The 13,856-nt window shown below is 45.7% G+C and overlaps 1 protein-coding gene across 1 annotated transcript; it reads right to left on the bottom strand.

Annotated features, from left to right (window-relative positions):
• Nucleotides 1-495: 495 nt before the first annotated feature.
• Nucleotides 496-7,927, bottom strand: SOX8 (SRY-box transcription factor 8). The gene is made up of 3 exons (XM_043975097.1): nt 7,474-7,927; nt 3,892-4,130; nt 496-2,863 (listed from the first exon to the last, which is right to left on the bottom strand). Exons 1-3 carry the CDS (start codon nt 7,920-7,922, stop codon nt 2,127-2,129), a joined length of 1,425 nt encoding a protein of 474 aa, XP_043831032.1. The 5' UTR covers nt 7,923-7,927; the 3' UTR covers nt 496-2,126.
• Between the last annotated feature and the right edge of the window lie 5,929 nt (nt 7,928-13,856).

The following is a 13,856-nucleotide window of genomic DNA, read 5'->3' as shown; positions in this document are numbered from 1 at the left end:
ATTCCAGAAAAGATCCCAATTTGGAAAGAATGTAATTTGACAAGATGGTTGCTGGAACCAGGGGAAAAAATAAGATAAATATATATATATATATATATATATATATATATATATATATATATATATATATATATATATATATATATATATATATATATATAATCTCATGACTTCTAGCCCTGGCTGGACCCCTGGCTTGCTGTTGGGAATTTGGGCAAGTCCCTTAGTCTCTCTAATGTTCAACTTCCTCTTTGGAAAGATGAAGATGAGGACTGTGAGTCTGTCTCCCACTTGTTTCCATGTGGTAAGGGTTAAAGAATACAAGCTTGCAAAGCCCTTTGGCAAAGGGCATTTGCTGAATAATTCTTTTCTGAGGGCATTTATGAGGGCAAAAGTCCCTTTAAAAACAGGATTTCTTATCCTAAGTCCCAATCCTCATTTCCAGTGCACAGGACTTGAAAAGCTACCACCAACAAAAAGACAGCACATGATAGATAAAAAGCATTTTTTTTTAATTTTATCAAATTGATCTGTACAAAAGTTAGCATTGCTTGGTCAGAAACTAGTGAAACAGAGCAGGTAAGTAACAGCTAATGTCTTTCCAAACTTTACACAGAAAAATAGATTGCATAAAAATGAGTTTGCGATCATTTTCCCCCCAGAAGGAAATAGGCAAAAAAATAATCTTAGAAAAAGGTAGGAAAAGTAGAAAAAGTAAAAAGAAGATAACCTCTCAAATGTATTTAGATTTACAAAGTTTTAAAGGCACACATTACCATAAAGTAGGTGGTTATTATATGCTCAGCATACAATGGAAGAAATAGAAGCATATCAATGAAATATTAGTCTAAACCTAAGTACCTACAAAAATTTAGTGGAGAAGGTTTTAGTTTCACAGTTCGACAGGTGACATCTGGTCCCTAAAAACCCAAATTAAAGTGTATCTCCAGCCCTCGTGGGAGAACTGCTCATTAAATTCTTCATTTCTAGCCACATGCTGCAGTACTTGCATCTACCAAATCCAGAGATGCCTTTGCCTTCCAATCTCGTTAAACACTTTGAAAAGTGAGTGGCATCATGACCAAATTAAAACAAAGGACCCTTCCCAAAAGCAATACCCTTTTCTTGACCTGTCCCCTCACCGTACTACTGAATTTAATTAGTCATTTTTGCAGCGGTCTGAATGAACTTCCTTCCCACACCACTCCCATTCCCTTGCTGACTCCAATCCAGATGTCAATTTTACTTCCATGACGTCTACACCACCTAGAATTCATTCCACTCCTTTTGACACTACTGCTGCAGTGGTTAAAATAGACTCATAACACCGTTTTTATTGTCCCATCGCCACTATTTAAGTCTCCAGTCTTTAATTTTTTTAATTCTACTTTTTTTTTGCACAAATTACTTCATTAATTAAAGACAAAATAATACAGAACATAAATACATATTTAACAGATTTCAAAAAAATCAAACACTTTTAAGCTCCCCCCAAAAAATGTTAATTACAGCCAAACCTCGTTTAGAAGAACTCTGACTAAAGCAAACACCCCCGACACTGAGATGGTTGGTCCCCAGAGCTGCTCCTAGGGATTTCCTCAAGACTGTTAAAAAAAAAATGGAATCGTTGGAATTTTATTCATTGGTCCCAGTAAGTTCTTGTCCTCAAGGTTGGTCCGTACTTCCGATTGCAGTAGACCCTTAAAGTCTTATACAACTTCCTTCTGATTTGTTTGTATTTTGCACTCACTGCAACACAAAATTAACATGTTCCTGTCAGTCCTCACAGAGGAGTCAAATGGTTGGCCTTCATTTATTTAAAAGGAATTAGCAGTCATTTAAAAAAACAAAAAACCAAGAAAATAGAATTCTGTCCATTTAAAGATGCTTGGAGATTTAGAAGCAAAAGGACATGCAGTCAAAAAAAAAAGTTAGTGTTCCCCGCAGACTTCAGCAGGCACTTCAAAAACTGGCATGGAATTCCTCTACCTCTTTCCTTCAATAGTGCATTTAGTTTGGAAGACCGCAAAGATTTCTTTTTTCTTTTTCGTTGGGGATTTCTTTGTTTTTGTTTTTTAAATTTTTCCTCTGTAAAGTTCTCTCTCTCCATCCTGGTGGCATTTCCTCTAAGGCCTTGTCAGGGTTGTATAGACAGGCTGGTCCCAGTTACTGGTGGGGCTGTGGGCTGGGGGAATAGATAAGCCATTGAGGATGGGGGTAGCATAGGGCCGGCGGGAGGAATGAAAATACGGGTACTGGTAAATGCTAGAGGGGTAGCCAGAATAGGGATTGTAGTAGTTGGAGCTCTGAAGGTCAGTGTAATCACACTGGGAGCTTGAGAAAGAGCTGGCAGCAGTAGCTGTAGAGGCTGTGGTCACGCAGGCCTGGGCACTGTAGGACCCGTAGTCAGAGTGGGTTGGGGAGCCATGGGACTGGTCGCTGTAGTGACTGGGGCTCAGCTGCTCGGTTTTAATGTGTGGCCTCTGCTGACCCGGCTCATTGGGGGATGAGGAGGAAGCTGAGGAAGGGCTCTTGTGAGGCCATACTTGGGGTCCACCACTCCCGGGTGCTGAATGGGAATATGAAGCACCATATGAGCCTGCTGTTGAGTTCGGCCCGGGGTCAGCAGGAATGGCAGAGTGGCCATTGAGGGGCAGGTACTGGTCAAACTCATGGACATCGAAGGTTTCCATGTTATTGATAACCTCACTGCTCAGCTCTGAGATGTCCACGTTGCTGAAGTCGATGTTCTGGCGGCCACTGTCCACCAGGCGGCGCCCTTCATGTTTCAGCTCTTGCTTGTTGCCATGATGTAGGTCAGTTTTAGGTGTGGTGGGTGGAGTAGGCGGTCCATGTGTCTGCCCTAAAAAAGAGAACAATTTCAGAAATCAGACCCTTGTTTCAAGGGAAATAATAAGATAGGAGGAAAATGGTGGGTTATTAGTTTTGCCATCAAAGAAGTTTTTAAACAAATACGTTTTTAAAAAATGCAGTGGGAATAAAGATGCATATGGAGTCAGAGGAAAGAGAAATCCTGGCTCTGCAATTCATTAATTATATTATGCTGTTTGCTTATAAATATCAGTTTCTCTGGGTCTCAGTCTCCTTATATGTAAAAAAAAAAAAAGGACATAAGATGGTCCCTCACGTCTCTTCTGGTTATAATTTACTGATTCTCATAAAACTCACATTAGCAACTTAATGCCTTTGAAATTATTTTCTCTAAAGTTCACAGAAATTGTAAGGATAAACTAGAAACTTAATTCCTAATTGGGGTAAATCCCATTCTTTATTAATCGATAGAAATGGTCTAGATTTTTCATTTAAACAAAAACAACTTTCTTTTCTCATGCACTTTTTTGCTCAGTAAATATATTAGAAATTTCTGTGGAGTGTGCTCCTGTGTGTGTGTGTGTGTATTCTCTATATCCCAACAATACAAATATAAAGAGAAGAATAAAATCCTTCAGACAGGATTTAAACTAGAAAGAACAAACACGTCTGAAGTTACAGGATGTTAGCAATTCTATTGGAATCTGTCAACACTTAAAGGTTGCCAATTCTGAGCTCTACTTTAGCATCAGGAATGGTTGTGATTGGACCCATTATGAAGGCCTTTCGGACTAACTTTCAGTCCATCTTAAAAGGCACAATTTAAGAATTAACCTCAATCAGGGGCCTTGATTAGTCCTATTTTGCTTCCCATCCTAGATTCTTTATGCTGGTTGTAAATTACTGAGGCTTAGCATCACCATTTATTATATTAGATTGTATTGGAATTTCCCTTCCCTCCCTTTCCAGTTTACAAAAGGGCCGCTGCCGGAGGATATACATCCTGGCTCATATTTCTTCAGAACCCAGCAGCTCTTAGTGAATTTCCTGGTCTCCTACCTGTATGATCATTATGATGGTGGGAATCTCCCAAGCCTCCGAGGCCTGAATCGGCCTTATACATGGGATTCCCTGGATGGTGGCCCAGCTCAGCTCCTGAATCTGAGTCACTCTGTCCAGTTTTTACACTTTTTCTTCTCCGAGGTTGGTACTTATAATCCGGGTGATCCTTCTTATGCTGGACCCTTAGCCTCTCAGCTTCTTCTACAAAAGGGCGTTTCTCATTTTCACTCAATAAGCTGTAAAAATAAAAACAAAAATTCAAGTTAAATGGGGAAGATGATAAGGGTTTGGTAATAGAGACAAATAAGTGTGTATATATGTGTGTGTGTGTGTGTGTGTATGTGTGTGTGTGTGTTCCCAAATGGTATTTGCATACTCCTCCTTTTAACTTTATGAAAATCTATTTTATTAGGAGTAAATGTCATCGTGGAGCTACAGTAAGATCTAAATAAATGTTTTCACTGTGTGATACTATCTTACAAAGGTCCTCTAAATCTTGGGATTTCCAAGTAGCCATGTCTTTGTGCAGGACTCTTCTCCACTGGTTGTAAGTTCAGACATTCACCACACGGTAAAAATGGGAACTGGGAGTTTCATGTTTCAGCCTGATTTGTGTTTTTGTTGATTTGCTTTCAAAGAAATAAGAACTGAAATAATCACCCAAACGTTTCATCTTACTTTTCCTGCTTATGTGTTTTATAAACAGCCCCACTAAAACCAACAATGATCGGAGGAGAATGTCTTTACTTTGGGCATCTGGGGTCAAGGCATTATGCTGTGAGACAAAAAGTATTACTTCCTGGGAACTGATGCACTGGAACTAATAGGACTGGCAGAGCTGGCTGCTCTTTGATTATAAATAGGGCAAAAATATTAAGGCAAATGTGATCAGCCATCAATTAGAAACATCACAAGAGTAAACTGGGCAACTCGATACTTATTGGAAACTTATCCTCAACTTACAAATGTGAAGCCTGTTAAAATGTAAAGAAACTTTGGAGCTGGGAAGGAGTTTTAGAAATCATAGACCAACCGCCTCTTTTTAAGGCTGGGGATGCTGGGGCCCAAAGGGTGGCTGTCAAAGGGGTAAAATGGGCGATAGGCTGAATACCTACATACATTGTGCATACAACACATTCAAAGCTGTCCAGACCCTACAGGATGGGCAGTAATCACTAACAATCTTCCCCAAACCCACTATCAGATGGTCATTCATTACAATTGCTCTGTCTTTAAAACCCTTCTCCTGCGACATAGAATTGGAAATCCAAATATTTTTGCAAACCCAAACTCTTGACAATTATTTTAAAAATCTAAATATATGCACCAAGTATAAAGGTTTGAAGACAAGCGGAAGGAACAATCAGAAGTGACAATGTCCATGATCTTTAAGCTCGGATTCAGAGAGGAGAAAGACAGCAATTCAGCCTCATTCTTATGAACTGAAATTGAAAAGTCCAGTAATTCTATAGCAAGGCCTTGTTCCCAAAATATCTACTCCTCTTCCACCTCGGTTCATTCATTCCACTGGTGTGGAGAAATGTGAGACAAAAAAAAGAAAGAAAGAAAGAAATGTTGGTGAAAACTAATTTGTAAAATACAAATCAAGCTAGAAAGACTAGGTCCATAGTCTGGACTATGTTTCGGAAAGACAGATTTAGGTAGGGTCACACAGAAACTCCAGAAAACTTCCCAAAGGAGAGCAAAAACTTTCTCTTTAAGGCCAAACTGTTCCAACAGTTCTGGATCTGTCTTGGGGAACTGGAGATGGTCACAACTCAATCCAGTTTTCGTGGTAGTCAAGAAGTCATTTTTACTTGGGGTGTCTGAGTATATCCCCAATGCTTCACTTCTATCTTTGTTTCTCTAGCACCTAGCCTAGTGATTTGTACATAAGTAGATGCTTAATAAATGTTGAGTTTAATTTAATGTAATTTAATTGGTACTGTGCTGGGTACCCTGGAGATCAGATGAAACAAAGCCAGTCTGTTTGGTGGCTTGGTGGGTAATGTAATAAATCAACCCCCCAAATTTAGCTTCAAATTCACTGAAGAGGTTTTTGTGCTGTATCAGCCCTGAATATATATTCAGAGTTACCAGATTTAGCCCTCGAGGCTTCTCTAGGGAGCAGGGTGTTTGGATACCTGGAGATGTTGTCAAAATATACTCAGACCCCCAAAGAACACAGAACTGCTTCAGGTCTTGCCAGAGGGTATTTTTCCACTCAGACCAACCCTATAAATTGTCCAGGGGAGCAGGGAACTCTGGTTCTTGGAATGGTTCCCTCACCTCCCCCCACCCTCCTCCTCCTCCTCCTCTTTGGATTTCAACCACAGTATCCCTTCTGTTCAAAATAAGGGTCCAAACTCTAGGTTAATAGAGCCATTGGATTTGCTGGAGCCAAATCCTCACCCCGGCAGAGTTCACTCGGTGGGGTGGTCCTATCCAAAACAACCTATACATATCAAGGTTCTATGGTACTACCTCTCCGTCCCTTTGCTCTTCTGGATCTTTTGAATTGTATTTGCTTTACCCAGGCTTAAGGATGCCCTTTTAAATTCATCCCTCTCACTGCCCCCTTTCCCCATGAAGTTTTAGTTAGGAAGACTCCGCTTCTCAGAACCAGAGTATAAAAGAGATTGGTTGTTTGGGGGGGGGGTTGTTTTTTGTTTTTTCTGTCTGTCTCTTCTGAACCACCTAAAAGAAAGATGCTTTCACTTACCCAGAGAGCAAGCATCCTAATATGCCCTCCCTTAAGCCCCCTTAATTATGCAAGTCTAACAACTACTCGCTCTAGCGTTGGGGGGGGGGACCAGTGTGTGTGTGTGTGTGTGTGTGTGTGTGTGTGTGTGTGTGTGTGTGTGTGTGTGTGTAAAGGTTACGGTCCTTTCAGTCTCTCAGAGCTGGGGCACCCTGAGAGCTTTGTGGACAAGAGCGCCACAAAAGCCAGCCCTCTAGGGAACAGGAAATCAAGTTGGTTCTCCTTTGGGCTCCCAGATCTATCACCTACTTGTCTTTTTTAGGGTCTAGTAACATTTGGGGGAAGCTGGAGGAGAAAAAGGACAAACTTTGCAGATCACCCAGAGGGAGTGGAATTCACATGCCCTTTTTAACGCTTGTCAGTAACTAAAAAGTGGCAAAGAGGAAGGGTGTCGGGACATCTACCATCAAGATATCCCCGAGGCGGTTTTACTAGGTGTTTGACCTTGGGCGGGTCACTTCTTTGGGCCTCATTCTCCCCATTTGTAAAACGAAGGAGTCGGTCTAGAAATGATCTCTAAGAGCCCTTCTGACGCTAAAGTCGACTACAGCACAGACTCTGTGATCCTGATCTCTGGATGGGTGAGATCCAGTTACTATTATCTTTGGATCTCCCTCAGTCCGGCACAGAGTCCCTTACACAGCAATTACTCCACCAAGCGTTTGTTAAATTGAATGTCTAATTACATCTCTTGGGCCGACTGCTTTGTCAGGAGTGTCCTCCTATCTCCGGATGCCCGCCTCTCCTCCCTTCTCCGGATCTAGGGGTTCGAGTCCGTGGCCTCCGACTCCCTCCCCGGTTTCCCCAAGGTCACTCACCGCCACAGTTTTCCCAGCGTCTTGCTGAGCTCGGCATTGTGCAGATGCGGGTACTGGTCTGCCAGCTTCCTGCGAGCAGCCTGTGCCCACACCATGAAGGCGTTCATGGGTCGCTTGACGTGAGGCTTAGCCTTGAGTGAGCCGTTGCCGCGCACGGGCATGGGCACCAGACTCCAGTCGTAGCCCTTGAGCACCTGTGAGACGGCGTCGCGGATGCACGCGGGGAAGCGATCGTCCACTTCGCCCGGGTCCACCTTAGAGCCCAGAGCCGCACCCCCGCCAGCCTGCCGGGGACCGGTCCCAGATGAGCAGCCCAGGCCCTCGGAGCCAGCCGGGGACAGCGGAGTGTCCGAGTCCGAGTCCTCCACGTGCGACATGGAGCTGGTAGTACCCGAAGGGCTGCAAGGCGGCTCCAGGGTCTTCTCGTGTTCTTCGGTCATGTTGAGCATTTGGGACGCGATAAAAAAAGGACGGCGCGGGCAGACGAGCGAAAAGAAAAAGTAAAGCAAAACAAATCTTGCAACTTAAGTGTAGAACTTTTAGGACTAAAGTCGTAAAAGGGGGGGGGATCACTTCGGCGGGCGCATTTGAGCAGACTCTGGGCTGCAGGAGCAGGGCTCGGGGTCTGCAAAGACCTTGTCCAGCAGGGTCGGGCTGGGTCTCGCTGCTCGTTCTCCTTTCTCCTCCTAGCTCAATGAGACTTGAGCCGCGGACCCCACCGGGGCACGCTGGGCAGAGCTCTCTTCCCCAGCTCTGGGATCTGGGATCTGCTCGCTGCACTTCTGGAGCCAGAAGAACTCGCGCCACCGGCAGCTCCTTCGCCTACGGGACCGCCCCCCCCAGATGGGTGGCAGAAGTGCCCTGCAGCTGTGACGGCCGCGACTGTCCCCACGGGCTGTGCCGAGGACCACCGCCGCCCCTCCCCCTTGTCCTCTCCTGGGTTGTGGAGCTAGGGCTGCTACCGCTGCCGCCGCCGCTGTCTCGGTCGCCAGTACCCGCGCTTCCCAGGAGCAGCCGCAGCCGATACCGATACTGTTTCAAAGCGCAATCTCCACTTCGCGGACCCTGCAACAAGTTTCTTTAAGCAGCGGGCGGGGAACCACGCCCCCTCCCTGTCTCCCAATTGGCCCTCGGGGCGATGGGATCATTTGCATAAGCAGCCCAGCTTTTCCCACCTACCAAACTCTTAAAGAAAGAGAGGTCCCTTTCCCAGTTCACTCGCAGACACCCCCGCCCCTGCCTTCTTGTTTTAACCACGTGAGATGAGTGTGTGTATGGATGGGTACGTGTATGTATGTATGTGTGTACGCATCCGCGCCTTTCTAAGCGTCTTTTTAACAGAAACTAAAGTCAAGAAGTTACCAAGTTTTTACTTTTATATATTTAAAAATGCGTACAAGATGCAATATTCTTTTTCTCGGGGTGGAGGGAAATTAGGAAGACGTCAGTGGAAAGATTTGGAGGAATAAAAAGGAGAGGAGAATTTTTTATTGGATTACCTGGACATCTCCCTTACAATCTTTTACAAAGATCATGGGATCGTAACTGAAGAGCTGGAAGGGACCTTAGAGGCCATCCAAGCCAACCCCCTTATTTTCCAGGTGAGGAAACTGAGGCTCAGAGATAGGTTGGGCAATTTAGGATGCGGATTGTAGTGTGTACTTTAGTAAGAACCCACCAAACCAGAATTGATGGATCTTCCGCAAGAGACTGACTGCTAAGACTAGTAAACCTGGGCTTTCCGACCCTTCGCGGGACTGACACGGAGTTTTTTGCAGCCGCAATTGTTAGCCGGGAAAAGAGCAGTGAGGGTTAGCTACCCGCCCCAGGATAAGAACTTAGTCCGTTTTCTTAAAATTCACGGCACCCACCCCACCCTTGTCCTTAAAGCCAGATTTCCGGGAGGAGCAGGAGGTAGGGAATGGGGGTTGGTGAGGTTTGATTTTTCGGGGGCTTCTGCATCCTTGCAGACCGCGCGGGAGATAACTGACATTCTTTTGCTTGCTTCAAGTTACATAGGATATGCAGGCATCAGGGAGAAGAGCAAAAAGACCGAATAAAACTAAAAATAAAATCAATAGTCCCTTCCCACCTTTATTCCACCCACCCAGGCTGGAGGGCTCCATCCAGTGCTTCTGCAGGGCGCAGGGGCTCCAGGGCTAGGGAGCGAGGTTTCAGGGGAAACGATACCTGCTGCTGAGGAGTCCAAGGAAAGAAATAGGAGGGCGCCGGAGAAGAAGATGGAGAGGTGTGTAAGTTCTGGGGGTGTAAAGGATGGCGGGTGCAGACACTAGTCTCGGAGGAAGGAAAAACCTCAGTAGGGAACTAGAGCAGAGCGGAGCTTAGGTGGCTGGTATGGATTTGTTTGGTTTGCCTTTTAAATCCCCCTTGTGGGAAGATGTGGGGAAGAGAATAAGCAACTTCCAAGCTCGTCTCGCCCCCAGACGACTTAAGAGAACTTGTGCATGCTGGACAAGAATAGGGACTGAGATGCGAGTTGATGAATTTAGAATCGCAGATCTGGAAGCTTCTAGAATCTTATAGGTCAAGGAGCCCGGCACCCTGAACCAGGCTAGATAAGCCCCCACCCCTCAATAACTGAGTGCCTCTAGGGTTCAGGGCAGAGGGAGAGAAGGGGAGTGAGACTAGGACTGACGTTGTTGTTGTTGTTGTTGTTGTTGTTGTTGTTGTTGTTGTTGTTGTTTGGTGGTGTTTTGCTTGCTTGTTTAGTTTTTCCTGGTGGTGGCGGGGCCCTTATAGGGTTGCAAAAGCCTCATTTGACCAGACAGTGACAGGTCCTGCTAGATTGACTTCCTTATTTTCCTGCTTACAAGCAAACCTGAAGATCTGATGCAAGTTGCAGGTGAGAGCCAAGGAAAATCTCCCCAGCTAAGATCGCAAGGGGTGAGTGAGCCTGTTACTCCTTTCACTCCCCCTGGCTGGGGTCTTTTCTGTTCACAGACATAGAACTCATTTCAAGAGAAATTAGCGAGAGTTGCATTTGCGATGCATGGTGAGTGTGTGGGTGTGTGGGTGGCAGAGAGAGAGAGAGAGAGAGAGAGAGAGAGAGAGAGAGAGAGAGAGAGAGAAAGAGAGAGAAAGAGAGAGAGAGAGAGAGAGAGAGAGAGAGAGAGAGAGAGAGAGAGAGAGAGAGAGAGAGAGAGAGAGAGAGAGAGAGAGAGAGAGAGAGAGAGAGAGAGAGAGAGAGAGAGAGAGAGAGAGAGATGGAGGTTGTAGTTCAGGGGCAAGAATATTTGTAAAAAGCCAGTGGGAGGGGGAGAGGGAGGCAAGAGGAGGAAAAGGAAAATCTACTTGTAGGAAAAGTACTATCCTTGTCTAAGAAAAGATACATTCCTTTTGGGAAGCTGGAATAAGCAATTTGTAAACGGTAAAGTGCTATATATGAAATGGATAATTGAAGATGATGATGATGTAGAAATCAATGACAGAATTGATAGTATGAGAAGAACCTTCAAAGAAGAACAAAGCTTAAGTCCAGGATTCACTAGAAGCAGCAGCTCCTCTACTTTCCCTCCCAACCCCTCAGTTTAAAAATAAATGAATAAACAGAGTGAGCACGAACCTCACTATAAGCCTAGCAAAAAAATTGCTACCCTGAGAGAAACTGAGGAATTTCTTCCAGGTTCCGTTGAAAGAACCCCACTGTTTCTAAAATAGCAATAATAACAAATAATATATTAAATAAATTTTAAAAAGGCAATCCTGATAGGTTTGTACGCCTTACTCGAGCCTTCCACGAAGTTTTGCCAATCCCAACCACACTATTTCCCAACTTAGGTCTTACGGACTTTTCTATGTACCTGAGTTGGGGGAAGGAGAGGAGTTGGGGTGGTTGGGGCTGCATTTTGGAATTCATTCCTCTCCACCCTCTTACATTCCAGACTTTTGCTTGGTGGAGAATCAACACGATTAAAAATCGAAAGGTATCAGAGTAAGAAAAGACGTACAGTGAGAAGCTTTATTCAACCTTGCCTTTTACACACACACACACACACACACACACACACACACACACACACACACACACACACCTGTCGCTGGTTCGCTTTGCGGATTTCCCACACCTTCAGAGTGCAAATGTAAATGGGGGTGTCCAGGGGATGAAGAAGAACAAGGAGCCCCTGCCCAGGCCTTAACGCCGGAGGCGATCGAGTGGTTGCAAACTTTTCCAAGTAAAGAGTACTGCCTTTATACCCTCCCAAGGCAACCTTCAAACACACTTCAGTGCTGCCATCGCCTCTGCAAGTCGCAGCGCCAGAGTTTTTGACGCCTAGCACACACTCCCCTCCCCGTAAAATAGCAGGCGTCGATTGAAGGCTGTGGGGGTAGACAGAGTGGTGCCTTGAGGCTCACCCTGTAGTGTGACTGGCTCTCGAGGTCTTCCTCAGGGCTGCGACTCCTCCCGGGCTGGTGGGTTCTGGGATAAGGGGAGCGAGTTCGTTGGAAAGCAAGCCGAGTAGCTTTCTTTCTCTTGCTTTCCCGGCCTGTGGCAAACGGTTCACACCCAACAGGTTGAGCAGAGGTGCATCCAGGAACCTCTGAGATGGCCTTACTACCACGGTTAGTGGTGACAACTGCATCCATCGCCCCAAGGCAAGACAGAGCTGGCTACACAATTGCTTGCTTTGGTTTGGATTGCGAAGACGTAGCTGGTGAGGAAGGGTTTTTCCTCCTCCCAGACAGTCTGGGTTTGGAGAGAGGCCGCAAACATTAAAGGTGGGGAAGGGGAGGTAAGGGCGGCCCACCGCACAGAAAGATGGTATTTCCAGAAAACGAACTGCTATGAACTGCCAGGATTAGGGATGAAAGGTTGTGGATTCCTTCTTTTGCATTTGTATATCCAGGTCCTGGCACAGTTATCTAGCAACTAGGTGCTTTAACAAATGCTTGTTGATTGCATCCTACAACTTACTGACACCTGAGTTTTAAAATAGGATCTCACCCTTTTCACCTTGCAGTTTTGGGGGTTTTACTTGTTTGTTTAATGGAAGTTCAGACGCAGCGGCCGGAAAGAGCAGCGCAGGGGAAACGCCGGCAATGGTGCCCGCAGCTCTGACAGTCCCCAACCACCTGTTGCCTTGGCGGCGGCTGCTTCCCAAGACCCTGAACCCTGTGATCTATCCCCCTACCATCTCCTTCCTCCCAACCCTTCGTGGTGCTGAAACCCCTTCGGGGGATTGATGCATAGGAGATTCTCTAGGGACTGAACACCGGAACCTGCGCCTCTTGCTCCTTCGAGGCGCGGGCATTTCGGGCTGTGCAGTACTGACTGCCGAGGCTCTCAAGCGCAGTCACCTCCACTCCCAGAATGTGAACTTTTTTTAGGGGAAAGCCTAGACTTCACCATCAAACCACAGCTGCCAAGAATCTGACCCCGCAGAATCTCCTTGGAAACCACGGAGGTTCGAGTCTTCTAGGCTTCCCTTCTGTCCTCCAACGTAAACCATATTAGGAAACTCCGGAAGGATCGGTGAGCTAGAGGGGGGCCCAAGGACGCCTACAGGATAGTTGTGTTCTGGGGTCATAGGCTACAAAGGTGATTAATTAATAATCTCGTTACTAAAGTGTTTGGGAAGATGCTAATTTATGTGCCACTGATAAAAATAAAATCCTGTGAGGGAAAACGTTCGCTCCTGTTTGGCGTTTTGAAAGTCACCAACGGTCTTGTTCTCTTTGCTCTAGGGAACAAAGTGGACCCATCAAAATATTCTTACGTCTTATCCTGCTGTTTGTCCAGAAAATGCAAGGGAAGCTACCAAAAGAATCAATCCTTCTCCTTTCTCTCGCTACACCTTCCCCCAGCAACTGACAGCCTCAGGAGACTGAAAGGCGAAGGTGGAAATGGTTTTTCTAGCTCATTTCCCCTTCCTAACGTGCTACTTCTTTATCTTTTTTTTTTGGTCTTATTTTTCTTTCTGCCGTCTGTCCTCTTTATTTCCTTCTGTTCTTTCCTTCCCTTTTTCAGGCCAGCAAGTCATTCCCGCTTCCTCCCTCATTCCCGGTGAGGAGACTCCTAGGGCTGCTTCGGGATGTGAGAGAGAATCCGGTCTGCCTGGGAGACAAAATAAAGATGCTCGGCTTCCCGCAGACCTGGATAGAGGCCTTTGCACTGAGGCCCTGAGGGAGAATCATGTGGAATGCTAAGCCAGTCAAGGCCAGTAAGGCAGAGATGCTGAATGAGGCAAAGAGGCTCGGACAGAGCAAAGAAAGAACCAGACAGGCAGGTCTGTGCTGAAGAGTAAGAGGCCTGCAGACCTCTGGTTTATAAGCACGTTCCCCATCCCCATCCCCATCCCCACCCCCCACTTCCCACCCCAAAGCTGGAGTCTGGAGAAGACAAGGGAGAGCCGAATGAACTTCTA

Source organism: Dromiciops gliroides, chromosome 1 (assembly GCF_019393635.1).
Source record: "Dromiciops gliroides isolate mDroGli1 chromosome 1, mDroGli1.pri, whole genome shotgun sequence".
NCBI classification, from domain to species: domain Eukaryota; kingdom Metazoa; phylum Chordata; class Mammalia; order Microbiotheria; family Microbiotheriidae; genus Dromiciops; species Dromiciops gliroides.
Note: the sequence above shows the minus strand (reverse complement) of the source record. Positions and strands in the feature narration are given on the sequence as shown.